This window comes from Schistocerca nitens, chromosome 3 (genome assembly GCF_023898315.1).
Source record: "Schistocerca nitens isolate TAMUIC-IGC-003100 chromosome 3, iqSchNite1.1, whole genome shotgun sequence".
NCBI lineage: Eukaryota > Metazoa > Arthropoda > Insecta > Orthoptera > Acrididae > Schistocerca > Schistocerca nitens.
The window spans coordinates 310711072-310729278 of record NC_064616.1 but is presented as its reverse complement, the minus strand read 5'-3'; the positions used below and the strand labels follow the sequence as shown (position 1 = coordinate 310729278).

The 18207-nt window shown below is 40.1% G+C and overlaps 1 protein-coding gene across 1 annotated transcript in view; it reads left to right on the top strand.

Moving 5' to 3' along the window:
• LOC126248282 (apoptotic protease-activating factor 1-like) overlaps window positions 1-18207 on the top strand; it is a 274185-nt gene that overhangs the window by 235747 nt on the left and 20231 nt on the right. The window contains exons 17-18 of the mRNA XM_049949131.1: window positions 5649-5768; window positions 17741-18004. Of these exons, the coding sequence (XP_049805088.1) occupies window positions 5649-5768; window positions 17741-18004 (384 nt within the window). The remainder of the gene's footprint in view (window positions 1-5648; window positions 5769-17740; window positions 18005-18207) is intronic.

Sequence of the window (18207 nt, the reverse complement as noted above, 5' to 3'; positions counted from 1 at the left end):
TATATTGTGCCCCTTGTCATTGATGAGGCATTCTGTCACTTGCATTCACATTTCAAACTTCCTTTGATGGCTCTTCACTAAATGAGCTCGACCCAACACTGAACTTTACAGTCATACAAGAGGACTTCTGCGTATACTGTCCTCACAGTTGTAACCAATTATTGCTGGCATATTTTTCTACACACCAATTGAATTTATACTAGCTGTTATTTCTGGCTGTTGCAATTGTCACACATGTTACCATACACTGAGACCGCTTGAGATACTGACTCAGAAAGCTTGGGAAGGGACGTGAGTGTTGTATGTTGAAGAAACCAACTCTGGAGGTATGTTAGGGAATAAATGATTAGTTATGAAGTGTTTACAGTAGACAATACAAAACACTGAATTGTACATGTGAAGTATAAGCTTATATATATATATATATATATATATATATATATATATATATATATATATATATATATATATATATATATATATATAAGGATTCTATCCATGTTAGGTGTCACTGGTGTAGTGCTACATGCACACAACGGACCTGATGACAGCAGTTAAAGCAGTTGATGATAAGGTGCCCCTAGAGGCCACCTCAGGTAGTTGCAGGTGCACCATTTGAATGTCAGCACACACTACACTTGCGGTATGACTTACGTATGCTGGCGGTAGTAGGTGTAGTAACCAGTGTGTTACTACTCTCCTCCTTCTTTGCAGGGGGAAAGACCAGGCATTGCCATCCATGATGCTGTGACTGAAGATACACCCATGGCATCTGTGGTAGTGCCAGAGGTGTTAGCCAGAGGCTTAAGAAGTTCACAACCTGCCTGGATTGGCACGTGCACATGCAGACGAGAGTGAGTGGGATGAAGGCACCCTCATGGCCCATGGAGTCTGGGGTGACCAGTGGACAGGACCAGTGTCAAAAGGGTGGAAGCCATCTGAACATCAAAGTCCACAATGAGGGACACGAGCATGTGCTGCAATGACAGTTGACTGGAGAGGAGAGGCTCTGGTGACCGAGAGCCAGCTTCTGTCCCTGCTGACAGCAGCACCTGCTCAGCACAGTGAGACGTTCTGACTACCACGGTAGGTGGACCCGACCGCGGTGATTGCAGTGGCTGTGGATTTTGCCGTCCAAATGCCCTGATACACACAGGTGAGCTGGGTGTGAAGGGGCCAACAAAACTGGTATCACTGGGAGGATGCCTGCCTGGCAGCAAGAGGTTGAACAGCATTTGGGGCTAATGGTCATGCAGGAACTCAGCAGGACTCCTGGCCCCAATCAGTCTCATTTGTAAAAGCTTAAAAAAATGTGAGTGCCTTCTTGGCCAGGAAATCTTATACATACTTGTGCATATGCTCATCTTAAATATTTTGACAAGGTATTCTGCTTTGTCAGTAGACTGCAGATGAGAGGGAGCCGCTGTGACATGGAAAATGCCATTGTATGTACAAAAGTTCTTGAAAGATTACACCACGAACTGAGGACCTTGTCTGAAACCAGGGTGCAAGGGTCACTGGGGGATGTTTCGCACAAATCTGATGGCATGCTGCAATGTGTTGAGGCCGGGCATCGATCAGTAAATGAAACACCTCATCATATCCTGCCTCAACTGTTTGGGTCAACAGGTGGTGCTGCGCATTGTTTTTTTACCATGGCTCCTGCCTTGGGAAATAGTGCACATTAATTTTGCTTCTCCTTTTTTAGACACTTTCTGATTATTGGCAGTTGATGCTTTTTCTCATTTTCCTTAGGTTGTTCGTTGTCCGTATGTGACAGTGGATGCAACTGTCAAGGTCCTGTCAAACACCCATAGAACGATTGCCTTGCCCCCTGGTTTCAGACAATGGTCCTCAGTTCATGGTGCAATCTTTCAAGGACTTTTGTACACACAATGGCATTTGCCATGTCACAGTGGTTCCCTCCATCTGCAGTTGAATGCCAAGGCAGAATGCCTTGTCCGAATTCCTAAGGGACAAAACTGCCAAGGTCATCGGTCCCTAGACTTACACACTACTTAAACTAACTTATGTTAAGAACAACACACACACACACACACACACACACACACACACACACACACACACACACCCTAGGGAGGACTCGAACCTCCAGCAGCAGCGGCCGCGCAGTCCGTGACAAGGTGCCTCAAACTGCACAGCCACTCCATGCGGTGTTCCGATTATTTAAGATACATAAGTACATTGAAGGTTTCCTGGCCGAGGAGGTGCTCGCATTTTTTTAACCATAGGACCTTTTGCCACAGAGCCACTGAAACTACAACATGGGGAGTGAACCTTTCCATTGATAGGAGAGTATGCCATCTAAGAGGGAGAGGTGATAGGAGAATATGCCATCTAAGCGGGACAGGTGATGGTGCAACATATTAAAAAAATGTGGGACTTAGCAAGATTACATTTGAAGCCCACAGCCTATAGAACAATAAGCAAAGAATGGAGTTATGTAGGTGATCCTCCATGGAAGTGCCTGTCACGCCAATATCATCAAGATATTTAGTGAAATGAGGGACAGCTGTCATAACCTGTGTTGAAAGATGGCAGGCACACTAGCAACCCCAAACTTTGTTGTTGATACTGATAGAGGCCGAAAGGCATATTAACCACAAGCAACTATTTTGACGCTTCATTCAATGGAATCTGATGGCAGACTTTGGCCAAGTCAATTTTTGAAAAGAATCGCCTACAGGTAAGGCAGGGGTTAAGTGTCTATGACTGCCTGTCTGTTAATAGTGACCTTGAAGTCACCACAGAGCCAAAGCTGACCAAAAAGCTTCTTTATGATCACTAAGGGTGTGGCCCATTCACTTGAGGAAATCAGTAAAATCACTTCCAATGGCATTAAGCAATCCACCTTCATCTTAACCTAGTTGTGTAAAACTGTGCACCTGAAAAAAGTGAGGGTGGGTGGAGAGTTTGAGGATGATGTATGCTGTGAAATTTTCTGCACAATCTAACCCTAGGGCAAAGAAATCCGAAAACTCAGAACACAAGGATTTCAATTTGTGTTAAGACAGTTTGTCTGACACCAGATGCACCATATCCACAACAGAAAAATCAAAAGTACCAAAGGCATCTAACCCTAACAAATTTTCAGTACTCACATCATTAACCAACAAGTTAATAACGTAATTGACAACTGACTTGTGAACTATGTTGGCCGCGAATTGGCCAAGAATAGGAATCTGCTGTTAGATGTAGCTTACTATCTGATGCTCAACACGTGCCAATGGTGGGGACCCTAACCTGGCATGTGTCTATGAGTTCAGTAGGGACATGGCAGCTCCTCTGTCGACTTGTAGTAACAAAAGCTTATCCATCACCTGCACTTCAGTGAAAAGTTTGTTCTGGCCTGCAGGCAGAGATGAACACGGCAATGAACCAGTATGAATATCCAAATAACATATGGGAATACAGTCAGGTGTCAGTAGTCGATAGTGTCACCCGACTGCATTCCCTTAAGTTACTTGAACATTGTATATGCCTTGAGAGACTCAGGTCTTATAGTACGAATATCAATGTCCATTGATGACTCCTGGGGAGGGGGAGTGGATGGAGATTGACATACCACTCCTGTGTACCCTTTTTTTCTAATTACTGTCAGAGGCCCACCCACTTCCACCAATGTGTATGTCTGCATTGGCCCAGTTCACTTGTTTGCAACACAGTCCTCTTCCCCCAGAGCACTAGGCTCCATCCAGTGGATCTAAATGCTGTCAACAACAGTGACATCACTCCAAACCTCTAATTGGTGGCCCACAGTGTGTGAGACATTAGGCAACTGCACGATATTCAGAACCTCATCTAACATAGGATCCTTGAACTGAAGGCCAAATTAATGATTGTATCTCTGACAGTGGTGTTTACATAAGACTCCTGAGACATAGCAATGACAAACCAACACAACTGGGGCCATGAAGCATGACCGCCTGAGCTCAGTACAATTGCTACAGCTATTTGTGGCATTGGTATAATTTAACACATGCATCAACCACATGCATACACTTGTGGTGATAGGAGGACAGCAAACAACACATATCGTCAAAAGAAAGTGGTGCTGGTTCCTGAAGAGAAGCTAACTGGCACAGTAAGTTCACAATAAGAAAAGAACCTTACAAAGCTCCTTGTCAACCAATCAGAATGCCATGAAATTTTGGTGAAGCTGCTTCTCACAAGAATCCCAGTCTTCCACGGATTCACCATTGGTGGGTAACAGCGATGGGTGAACAACTGATGGGGGTCACCATTGCCAACAACCATTCCAACATGGCCATATGCATGTGCTGTTGTTGCAGAAATGACTGGAGTAAAGGCTCCATGAAAGAGGCAAATGGTAGAAAAACCAGAGTGTCCTAAACATATGAAAATTAGACCCTTGACGTCGCCACTTGTGTTCTAACTAGGAACATGAGCAAACATACAGCCATGAAATAGCTACAATTTATTAGGCCATAGAGGGATGCCAACAAGAATACAATGAAAGTAGTTTACGTTTGTTGAACACATTTAACAACTGTGGACCCAGAAGCCCATTATTGCCCTCATAAAGACACTACCCACATTAGGTGTTGCTGGTGTAGTACAGCGGGTGCACAGCGGACCTAGTGACGGTCAGTGACTGGGCTGCCCCTGGCGGCCACATCAGGTAGTTGTGAGGATGCTGTTTGAATGGTGGTGCGCACAATGTGTACCATAGTGTCCCTGGGCTACCACACAAATATGTGTAGAAAGTGCAGGAGTGAGTAACTTAGACCTGTAAATGGGATTAATGATAACCCATCCATCTGACTAACCTGGGCAAAGTTTATGGATGATTCTCTCCACCTTCACAGCTGCAGATTAAGTGTCTTTTTTCCATTTTCTTCTAAAATACGTGTAATGCAAATTAACCAACCTTCAAATTGAAAATTATATAGAACACTTCGGGAGTAGTGCTCTGTCATTAATAACATCACATACTGTAGCAAATATTGTGCTTAGTAAGTAGAATACTTGTTCCTGCATGACTTTGACCAAAACTATTACAGGGGTGTGACACTGTGTGATATGGTCTGTTGTTAAGACACTGGACTTGTATGTGAGGGAAGCTAGTTCCAAATGACAGTCTTGCTCTTGTGTTCGTGTCAGTCACTGATGATTCTAATGAGATATCTCCAAAGCTATGGAAACATCTGCTATTCAGAATGTGTAGATCTCTCTCTCTCTCTCTCTCTTTCTTTCTGTCTTCCTCTCTCTCTCTCTCTCTCTCTCTCTCTCTCTATCTATCTGTCTCTGTATCTCTCTACTGGTTTTCACAGACTACCTTTATCAACAATGTTGTGTCCCCAACCATCAACTACAAACTGATATTATGTTGTCCCTTGTAGCAGATGCCAGGGTGATTCTGCCCATATCCATTTCCATATCTCCTCTCTCCCCACCCTCTCTGAGTCATAAATAAACAATACACACAGGAAGAGGAAGCAGGGAATAGGAATTACATGCAGATATGCATTTTTTTTCTATGGAGCATTAGTGAAGGTAGTGAAACCACAAGAAAGTTATTTATGATAGTCGCATGTTTTTTGTAACCTACTTATATTTTGCAGTTACATTTTCTCAATTTCCTTATTAATTTTCTTTTGTTATAGATGTGGCATTTATCTGGAGAAGTACTTCCTTGTTATGGGATCAAAGATCTGGTTGTGAAGTGTTTTTTGTTGTCTGATACAAGAAAAATGTTATCATGCTCTAAGGATGGAAGTGTAAAGGTATGACTGTTGGTCTGTGTATACTTTTGTTGAATAAATGTCTGTTATAAATTATTTATGTGATGTAAAATTCTCTCTGTAAGATGATTCGATAGCATGTAAAAATTTCAACACATGCAAGCTGGATTCTGCATGGTATAAGGACCATGTCACTGCACATGGCCACAACCAAAGTCAGTACACAATACTAAATCACCTAAAAGAACATTGACAGTAATCTCGGACTGCCAATTTTTGCTTCCCTTACAATTTGCAGTCTTAATTCACTGCCAATTCTTTGACCAACAGGCAGGGAGTTATTCAACTTAACATATCAAAATAAATATGACCAGTAATGAAAAGATAACCACCTCATCATCAGGCTGTGATGTGAGACTTACAGTTTGAAATAATCAAACATTTTAACCAGTAGTATCCCTGGAATAATCTGAGGCCAGTTGTATAGCGAAAAAATGTGCAAATCAAAAATATTTGGCTTTAATTTTTTATGCTACAAGTAAAACATTTTTTAAAAACCTGCTTCAGCAACTTCAGAAGCTTTGCCTGACTTGAATCAAATCTAGATGTGGACAAAATTCTTTGTTTGGTGTGGTGAAGAAGTTTGTCATTAAAAGAGTCGATGATATAGAATTGCGACAATGAGTCTCAACAATGCATCACAGTGTGTATTAAGCTTCACTGGAAGAGTGCTGTAACAAAAGCTAAACAAGTATGTCATGCATTTTTTTCTTTTATTTGTGCCATCTCAGCCAGCCCCCAATACATATTGAATCACTCACACAAACATACACCCATGATGTGCATACAGTTTTTTTATTGGTTGTAAACATATTACGTACACCACAACATTCTCCCATTATCACCATGACATGTCACTCCAAATGCCAATTCAATATGGAACACACAACATTCTGCCTCCAGACAACTTTTCTGCTCTGCACTGCTTATGTCGTGCAAGATATATGAAAGTGATAATATACAATTACTTAATGTTGTTCTCTGAAATTTATTCATATTTCTACACAGTGTTCTGCAAACAAAACATGCTATGCCACACAAGATGTCTGGCCATAGATATTTAATGCTACCAGTGCAAAGCTGGGCCACGTCACTAGTTAATAATATAATATTTTAAGAGTACTACACAATTTCCTGTATATATGGGCAGTTTTGCAGCAAAATATAAAAACTGGCTCAATCACATAAAATTTGTGGTAAGCTCACAAGCCACACAATGCATTTTGAGGTACTCATCTTTATGAAAAAGTATAAGAATATTTAAAAGTCTTATGTTAACAATGTAAAAATCAATAAAACATCAGATGAAGCACACCCTGGCCTATGTCACATTCAGTCCTCTCCATACTCTGCTATCACCATTTAATCCACACACTTGTTCACTTCTGCATAAGGTCTTCTTCCATCAGATGGCACAACCACACTGTATTGCATGTTTTGTTGTTTATAGTATAGATTTCTTTGTCTTTGGTCAGAGAACTTATAGAAACTTACGCAACAGTATGGAGAGAGACTAACACAGGAAGGTGTTTTAATTACAGGACTCATTTACTTTTTATTGGTGTGCATTTTCCAAATTTTATATAAAGGAAACACTTCAAGAAAGGTATGCTAATGCATAGGTGCACAGTTTACCCAAAACAGGAAGTCTTCATGCTAACAGATATGGATGCAAAATATGCAACCTACCATTGTTTTTTATGTACTGTTGTTTACCACATGAAAAAGGATTGCTAATCAATGTCAGCTGTACAGGAAATGTGGCATGAGTTATACATCTCAAAAAGTAGACATTTTTGGATTCTACAACATTTTTATTTCATAAGTTATACAGAAGTACAAAAAAATTAAGCATCAAAGCCAGGACTAAAAATAATCAGTACAAGGGAGGTGACCCAACTGGGTAACTCAGTTGCAGTCAGTCTTCTATCCTTAGTGCACAAAAAGCTATTCAAAACTTAAAATATTTTTTGATGAGCTGCTAAACAGGGTTATGAAAGTTGTGCCATTTACACACTGTACATATTAAAGATAATTTAAATGTGCTCATCTGTGACTTAAGAGGTTATTCTGCTACTTTCCAAAGAACAAATCATACATGAGGCTACCAAAATATCACATTCAAGAGTTATTGTTGTGGATTACAATAAATGCTAATGTGTTAAAGTAATATCGCTAATTATCTGTATATCTTTCTCTCTGTATAACTTAATGGGATGCTTTTCAGAATAAAAACATTAAACTACACAGAGATACCAAAATAATGCATGATTCATGACCCATCCTCCCAGCTTTACTTCTGCCAGGACCTGTCTTCTACTTTCCACACATTCACACAAGCTTTCCTTCATACCTTGTGGGACAAGCACTCCTGGAAGAAAGCATATTGAAGAGAAACGGCTTTGAGATGTCATGGCTGATAAAACTGTGTATTGGGCCAAGAGGCACACAAGAATAGTTCAGTTGGTAGAGCATTGCCCTTGAAAGGCAAGATCCCCAGTTCAAACCCCAGTCTGGCACACAGTTTCTATCTGCAAAGAGTTTTCAAAATAAAACTTGCTCCACTGCAGAGTGATAGATGCAGTTTGTATCTAATCCCCTAGGCTGTGGCTAAGCCATTCCCCTGCATTAACCTTTCTTGTGGTACTAACACTACAAGGTATGCAGTAGAACTTCTGTGAAGTTTGGAAAGTAGAGGTGGTGGTGGAAGTAAAGCAGTGGGGGCTGACTGAGAGTCATACTTGGGTAGCTCAATTCGTAGAGCTCTGCTCTCAAAAGGCAAATTTCTAACTGGAATCACAGTGTGGCACATAGTTCTAATCTGCCAAGAAGTTTCAAAACATCAAACTCTCTGCTGTACAGTGAAAGATTCAGTACATTTTTTTTCCTGACAATGGAACTTCCCTTTATAAATCATCGACAGCCTTCATAAATCATCCATTAACAACTAGGCCATTTGGGTTCCATGCTAAGCTCAACTTAATGGGATTTAGTGTGGATAGAAATAAGTCTTGCATTAGGTTTTAAAAGATCACCGCACTTGTGAGGCCCTACACACTGATCATCTAAGCAAGGGATTTAATTTGGCTTCTTGGTAATTTTCTGTGATTGTGTCATTAAGGTACAACTGCCATTCAGTTTACTGTAACAATACAAAATTACGAGGCTGCTTTGAAAAGTCCTCAGAATCACCATGAGATGTCAGCGCTAGCGCAACAAGTTGTGCACATGATGTTCATTGGACTGTTGCCTGTAAACATGTGCCACGTCAGTGCTCATGGAAGAGAGCTGTGGTAGTGATGTGGCTCTGTTGTTGTTCCCGCATAGTGATTTGCAAAGATGGAAAAAATCGAGATTCGAACAGTGATTAAGTACTTCGTAATGAAAGGTGTGAAAGCAAAGGACATTCATGCAGATTTCCAGAATATGCTGGGTGACTCTGCTCCTTCATATTCAACTGTTGCCAAGTGAACAAATGAATTTAAATTTGGTTGGGAGTGCTTAGATGATAATCCGCACAGTCGTCGGCCAGGATGTGTCACAACTCCGAAAATAATGCAAAAGTGCACAAAATGGTCATGGGGTATTGCTGATTGAAAGTGCGTGAAATTGCTCATGCTTGCCAGATGTCACCTGAAAGGGCATATCACATTAGAATTAGAAATGAAAAAATTATCTGCAAGATTGGTGCCACGACTCTTGAGGCTGGATCAAAAACGCATGAGAATGGACATAGTGAAACGATGTTTGGCCCATTTTAGGATAAACAAACACGATTTTTTTGCACCGGTTTGTGACCACAGATGAAACTTGGGTGCACTACTGTACCCCAGAGACAAAACAACAGTCAAAGCAGTGGAAACATGCTGATTCTGTGCCACCAAAGAAAGCAAAGACAATTCCTTTGGCGGGAAAGGTCATGGAATCAGTGTTCTGGGGTGTGAAGGAGATTCTGTTTGTAGATTATCTCCCTACTGGGCAAAAAATTACTGGAGAATACTATGCTAACCTCCTGGACAAATTGCAACAAAAAATACATGAAAAACAGCCAGGTTTAGCAAGGAAGAAATTCATCTTCCATCAAGACACTGCACACTCACACACGTGCCATTTCCGTGGCAAAATTACAAGAACTAAGGTATGAATTGTTGCCACACACACCTTATTCACCTGATATGGCTCCATCACACTTCCATCTCTTCCCAAAACTGAAAACTTTTCTTGATGGATGATGATTCACTTCAAATGAAGAATTGATAGCTGGAGTTGACAACTATTTTGCAGGCCTGGAGGAAACTTATTTTCGAGATGGATCAAGGCACTGGAACATCGTTGGACCAAGTGCATTAATCTACAAGGAGACTACAGTGAAAAATAAAAAATGTTTCAGTGGTACTTTTTTTCTATTCTGTTCCGAGAACTTTTCAAACCACTCTCATACATATGAAATTATGGCTTTTGGAGCAGATGAGATGAGATTGTGCCAGGAAAGTCTGCATCTGCACTAACCCCACTGAGTGTCTCACAGGCTGTGTGACATTTATTCCAAGTTGAGAAGTAAGTCAAGAATACTGAAGTCACATTTCTCTGCGTACAAAGTAAGAAGAAGAATTTGTCATTCTGCTGGTAACATGGACACTTGCAAATCAAAGTAAATGAATTAGTCAATCGGGTAGCAACAGGTGCTTGCAATGAGTGCACTGTTACTATTTGCTGCTTTCCCTTGTTCTAAAAAACTGACAATTGACATATAAGGTCACAAGTCAGTGGGAACAAGTGTGGCTGGAAGTGATGGATGGCTATCTCTGGACAGTGAAATCCACCACTCAGCCATCACATACCTATTTGGAATGATCTCACATGTGAAAGACAAAAGTGTTAAATATTTCCATCCTACAGTTTGGTTTATACACAGTCCAGTAACATTAATGTGATCAACCCCTATGTTCAATGTCAATGGGAAGTAACTGCTCACAGATGGCAGGTGGCAGCACCAGAAGTGGAAGGCATGTAAAGTGTGTCAGGGGGTGCAGAAAAAAATTCAGTCATTGCCATAATGCGGAAAAGGATCGATCTGACGTCCTAAAGGGCATGATCATTGGTGTTCGGGCCTAGGGTGGAAGCATTTCAGAAACAGCTAAGCTTGTAAACTGTTTGCGTGCCGCTGTGGTTGAAGTATGTCGTGCATGACAAAAAGGTGCTATCCAAAACTGGTGCCATAGCAACCGTGGTGCACCATGGGACATAGACGACAGGTGTGAGTGATGGCTGCAGAGACATGTACTGTTGAATATTTGTGCAGTCAGCAACTTACTGCTCATATGAACCAAGGGGCTACCAACAGTGTCTCCTCAATGACTGTTCAGTGAATGTTGCTGCAGTTGAGCTTCCACAGGAGGTGTGTGGTTCATGCACTCAAGTTGACTGTTGTTCATCACTGACAAATGCAAGTAGGCATCCACTGGATGGTGGCAGGTGGTCTTTTCAGATGAATCATGTTTTATGCTCCATCAGACAGATGGGCACGTATGGTGTCAAATGTATGAAAGCAAACACCTTGCAATAGTTGTCACAAGGATCCAGACTAGTGAGTGGAACATTATGGTCTCAGTGTCAAAAGTTTTGAAGTCCATTGTTCCTTATCAGTTGACTGAATACCTTAATACTTATAACATCTATAATATGTATTAACTGAGCACCAACAATTGCATCAGTTAAAGTGACTCAAAGCTTCAGAAAAGCTTCTTGAAGTGACCATTCTTACAAAGCTTGATTTTTATCAAGGCTGTTGATACAATGGATTTCAATATCCTCCTTTAGGAGACAAAACAGTTGAATTTCTCAAAAGTGTACTCATGTAGTTGAAAAGCTATGTGGAAACTAGTTATGAACACACTATATGTGGAATAGAGCCGCTTTCAATGAAAAATACATTCTCAGGAGCCTGTCAGTTTTCAATCCTTGGCCCTGTTTTGTTCTCCTTGTATTTATCTTCTAAATATCATTTATATGATGATGGCAGAGAGCTGTATCTAAGTACCAGCTCTCAGAAAATTGTTTCTGTTAACTTAGATATAAATGATGACTTTTCGTCCATATCAAGACTGGCACCGACTGAAACCATAGAAGTTGCTGGTGATCCTTACATGGCATGGTGAGTTGGTCGGTGAACGTTTCTGTGAAGCAATTCATCTCATGCTCCTTGACAGTACCCTGTTATATAAAAAACAATAAAAGGTTTCAACCTTATCCTGGATGGAGGATCTTCTCTGGCCAGAACAGATTGTTACTGCATACAGGAAAATCATTACCTCTCTCTGACACAATTCAAAAATTTATAAAACTATTATCACTTGCAATAAAATGGAAACCAGTACAGTCAACTGTCATGCTGAATTTCTGCTACAGTTTGTAGTCCAATATGTCATAAATAGTGAAAAGTGCAGATGATTTAAGCTAGTCATGAATCTTTGTATAAGATATAGGTGTTGGACAAAAGTATGCAAGCACCAAAAACATAACACATTACCATGCCTAATACGGTGTAGGATTGGCATTCAAAATACACTATTGGCCATTAAAGTTGCTACACCAACAAGAAATGCAGATGATAAACTGGTATCCATTGGACAAATATATTATACTAGAACTGACATGTGATTACATTTTCACGCAATTTGGGTGCATAGATCCTTAGAAATCAGTACCCAGAACAACCACCTCTGTCCGTAATAACAGCCATATGCCTGAGCACTGAGTCAAACAGAGCTTGGATGGCGTGTACAGGTACAGCTGCCCATGCAGCTTTAACACAATACCACAGTTCATCAAGAGTAGTGGCTGGCGTATTGTGACGAGCCTGTTGCTCGGCCACCATTGACCAGACGTTTTCAGTTGGTGAGTGATCTGGAGAATGTGCTGGCCAGGGCAGCAGTCGAACATTTTCTGTATCCAGAAAGGCCCGAACAGGACCTGCAACATGCAGTCGTGCATTATCCTGCTGAAATGTAGTGTTACGTAGGGATCGAATGAAGGGTCGGAACACATCTGAAATGAAACGTCCACTGTTCAAAGTGCCGTCAATGCGAACAAGAGGTGACTGAAACGTGTAACCAATGGCACCCCATACCATCACGCCGGGTGATACGCCAGTATGGCGATGACGAATTACACGCTTCCAATGCACGTTCACAGCTATGTCGCCAGACACGGATGCGATCATTATGATGCTGTAAACAGAACCAGGGTTCATCCGAAAAAATGACTTTTTGCCATTCGTGCACCCAGGTTCGTTGTTGAGTACACCATCGCAGGCGCTCCTGTCTGTGATGCAGCGTCAAGGGTAACTGCAGCCATGGTCTCTGAGCTGAGAGTCCGTGCTGGTGCAAACATCATCGAACTGTTTGTGCAGATGGTTGTTGTCTTGCAAACGTCCCCATCTGTGGACTCAGGAATCGAGACATGGCTGCGCGATCCATTACAGCCGTGCAGATAAGGTGCCTGCCATCTCGACTACTAGTGATACGAGGCCATTGGGATCCAGCACGGCGTTCCATATTACCCTCCTGAACCCACCGATTCCATATTCTGCTAACAGTCATTGGATCTCGACCAGCACGAGCAGCAATGTCGCGATACGATAAACAACAATCGTGATAGACTACAATCCGACCTTTATCAAAGTCGGAAACGTGATGGTACGCATTTCTCCTCCTTACACGAGGCATCACAACAACGTTTCACTAGGCAACGCCGGTCAACTGCTGTTTGTGTATGAGAAATCGGTTGGAAACTTTCCTCATGTCGGCACGTTGTAGGTGTCGCCACCGGTGCCAACCTTGTGTGAATGCTCTGAAAAGCTAATCATTTGCATATCACAGCATCTTCTTCCTGTCGGTTAAATTTCACATCTGTAGCATGTCATCTTCATGGTGTACCAATTTTAATGGCCAGTAGTGTAGCTTCCAGTCATTTTGGAATGGATAAATACAGGTTGTGTATGGTATTCAAGGGACTCTTGTACCATTGTTCCTGCAAAATAATGTCAAGTTCAGCTAATGATGTTGAAGGTGGCTTGTGATCATGCATCCTTCTCTCCAAAGTAGACCACAAAGGCTCAATAACAGTGAGATCTGGTGACTGTGGTGGCTGGGGAGATGCGACAATTCATCCTCGGGCTGACAAAACTAGTCCTAGACAATGCAGGCTGTGTAAATAGGGGACCTATCATCTTGGAACACAGCATCACCATTGGTGAACAAACATTGTACCATGGGATGGACCTGATCTGCTAAAATGTTCACGTAGCCCTTGGTGGTAATGCACCCTTGCAGAGTAACCATGGGGCACATGGAATACCATGATATGGCTGCCCATATCATGGCCAAAACTTCACCATATTTCACTCTTGGGACATAAACTTGTCCAGAAGTTGGAAACACTGGGAAACAAAATTCATCAAACCAAATGACTTTTTCCATTGTTCCATAGTCCAGTTTTTATGACTTCAGCACAACATTTGTGTCACTGATAAGTGGCTTTGGATTTCCAGCTTACTCTGCAATTGTCTGCTGATGCAGCTCCCTTCATGTTGTTTTGGTGCTGATAGGGTTCTCCCGAATGACCATCTGTCATATTCACTCAATGCACACTTTCATCTGAAGCATGACGTGGCAGTCACTGTTTTTTCTGATTTTCCTCTATGTGGTGTAAGTCTTCAGTATGATACCTCTTGAAACATCAGCTACCTTGCTTACTGAAGCACCCACCACACAAGTATCAACCCATGTTTGACTTTACTTAGCTCCAATCTAATGCACTCAAAACTACATAGAACACTGTTCTGACCATGAGTGACACTTGCAACACACTGAGGACATTGCACAGGTGCCATGCATGGTCAAATACAACAGCTCAACCTGCTGGATTGGATAGCATGTGCATTTATGTTCAAGCTTGCATTTCTCAACAGTGATTCCATATTTTTGTTCATCCCCTGTACATTTGCAACATTTGATTATTTTGTCATGGTAGTTCTCATCAGAGACAATTATGGTGTTTGTGTGCATATAAATGGTGTGCTTTTCACATGCTCTGGGTTCTTCATTGGTCTTTTCCATGAATACCTTTCTCTCATATTAATTTCCTATCATTATTTCATAACTGCATTACTATATTCAGTACATCTAGCATCCTGGCTCTCCATATCATAACTTTATCTTCTCATTTTCAACCATATGTGGAGTAAAGTGTCCTGCAAGCAGAGGCAATATATCCATGTAGCACATATTGCAGGTCCTCTGCTGTGTGAAGTCCCGTACTGCACTGCCCAGTTTTTCAAGAGAAAATTAACTTTTAGCAGTTTTGAAGTGAAAATGAAACACTGTTTAGAATTTGACGGACAAAGCACTGGAGGTAATAGACTACTGACATAAGATCATACATATTTTGGAATGTTTGAAGAATTCTTTTGACAAAATTTTATATTTCACAAATTGGCAGAAGAGCTTTATTTATGTATCCTTTTCACTATAATCTGTTGACCATTATTGCAATCTTGCCCCACAATACTGTCTAGAAATACTATTTGCTGTACACTGTTGATGATTATCACCAAAAAAATCATTTTTAATATGCCATGATACCAAGTGACTTAATTAAGGTTCGTGATGAGCTCGCCCATGTACTGCTGTTTTTGATATTTTGTTCTATGTTCCTTTTACCAATTCTGATTTCAGACACAGTGTTTTGCTTTTATCCCTATTGATGAGTTCATGGTTGTAAAAACCAATGTTAAAATGTCACCTCAACCATTTATTTACCGAGTAAAAAACACTAGAATTTATGTGTTTTGAAGGTCAAGCCTTCATCCACAGAATAACCACACAAGATGAAGGCTTGACCTTTGAAACACATAAATTATTTTATTTATTTTTTTATTTTATTTAATTTATTTTTTTCTGTAAGTAGGTGATTGAGCCACAGACATAGTGCATATTTAATTGTTTCTCCATCCTGTTTGAATGCACTGCAAAAGTTTTCATACATACTCAGATTTTTAACATATGCATATGCCAGAGATCTCATTCTCTCCTGCTGAGTGTTTCAGTATTAGGTTTCCAGCTCTCATCACTCATCAGAATCTGGTTCAAATTTTCCGAACTGATGTGTCACAACATTTTATCATGTGACAAAGAATTATGAAGTATGTCACTAAAGTTCGTTCCATCCAGAGTTCTAAACTTTATATAAATTTTTAATATTGCACATTTTACTTGTCCAGTTGTGATTAAGCATAGCTTTCCTTTTATACATCCTAAATGTCTTGTTCCTATACAGTAGCAGATCTGCATATTTGTAACATTGTCATTGCAATACCAGGATTTTTACACCTACCTCCTTCACTTTTACGTTATTTTCTTCCGTTTCTGGTTTTTTGTTTAAATTATTATTTCTTTCTTTTCTCAGACGTTATGTCTGGTCAAAAATGGAAAGTGACGCGGACCTTGATCAAGCGTGACTTCCTTTTAACTGCACGGTATATGTTATATTGCATTTAGGAACTTTTGGGTAATTGAACATGTATCAATAATTACGGATTTCTGTAGTTGTATATATAAGTTTGGATGTAGCTGTATTGCATTGATGTACTGGTGGATATTGTGTGGTATGACTCCTGTAGTTGATAGTATAATTGGTATAATGTCAACTTTATCCTGACGCCATATGTCCTAGACTTCCTCAGCCAGTTGTATGTATTTTTCAATTTTTTCTCCTGTTTTCTTCTGTATATTTGTTGTATTGGGTATGGATATTTCGATTAGTTGTGTTAATTTCTTCTTTTTATTGGTGAGTATGATGTCAGGTTTGTTATGTGGTGTTGTTTTATCTGTTATAATGGTTCTGTTCCAGTATAATTTGTATTCATCGTTCTCCAGTACATTTTGTGGTGCATACTTGTATGTAGGAACATGTTGTTTTATAAGGTTATGTTGTAAGGCAAGCTGTTGATGTATTATTTTTGCTACATTGTCATGTCTTCTGGGGTATTCTGTATTTGCTAGTATTGTACATCTGCTTGTGATGTGATCTACTGTTTCGATTTGTTGTTTGCAAAGTCTGCATTTATCTGTTGTGGTATTGGGATCTTTAATAATATGCTTGCTGTAATATCTGGTGTTTATTGTTTGATCCTGTATTGCAATCATGAATCCTTCCGTCTCACTGTATATATTGCCTTTTCTTAGCCACGTGTTGGATGCATCTTGATCGATGTGTCAATTATTATTATTATCGTCATCAGCAGCATCATCTCTCCCTACATCAGTTAATTGCACCTCCAAATTTGGCTCTTTCAGTGCCACTGCTAAGATTTTCTATTTTAAGGCATTATTCTCACATGACAAATATATAATATAAAAAATGTTAATGTTGTTATGATTCTACATTATCATAATAATTATCTTTTCATTATTATCATTATTGTGTATAACTCATTTTCTACACACATTTCAATGTCAAGTATAAAGAGTATCTTTCAAGGTGTCCAGTTAAAAGTAAGAGAGGATTTTAAGGCTCTAATCTTGTCTGGTAAAATAAATACTTTATGTAGTCAGATAGTATGAAGTGCTTGTAACCATCTTTGAGCTGGATACTGTCTAATGATATATAGTTTCCTTCTTTAGTTAGAAGACCTGTGAATATGAAGCGTTTGGGGCTTGCAGTTTAATAAACTTTGTTTTATTTTCCTGATATGCACACACTGCTGATATGCACACAATGAATACAGTCTGTTGAGTTGATCATAGAATGGATTTATTCAACACATGAATATGTTTCCAAAAGATTTTGTTTTAGTCATGTAAAAAATTAATTTTGCTGTAGCTTTTCATTGAGCTGTGCAAGTTGTGTACAATAGTAATGATTATTGATTTTATTGTTTTTTTAATATCTAGGTTTCAAGAATTGATACCGGGGAATTGGAAGAAGTGATAGTTGGCCAAATACGAGATGCTACAATCACTGGTGCTGATTTCTGCCCTCACCAAGAGATACTGGCTATGGCTGACAAAAACAACTGCTTTCATATCATTTGGCTTACTAATTCTGAAAGGGAACTCTATTCTGAAACAAAACGAGTATCCAGCCCTCCACATTGCTGTTGTTTCTCACCATGTGGTCAGTTGATAGCTCTTGGGCAAGAAAATGGCAGTATTTATGTAAGTGTTTTGTTCTTCGAAGTCTGATTTTAAAAATGATGAAATGGTGTCACATGTAGTGCATTGACCAACTAAGATATATTCCAGCTTCAGTTCATCTTTTCTGCATGTTATTGTTTCCTTTTTTCTAGCCAAGCGTCTCTTTATTTCTTTGTTTCCTTGCATTGGACTCCTCCTAAGTTTAATATATTAATTTTTTTCTA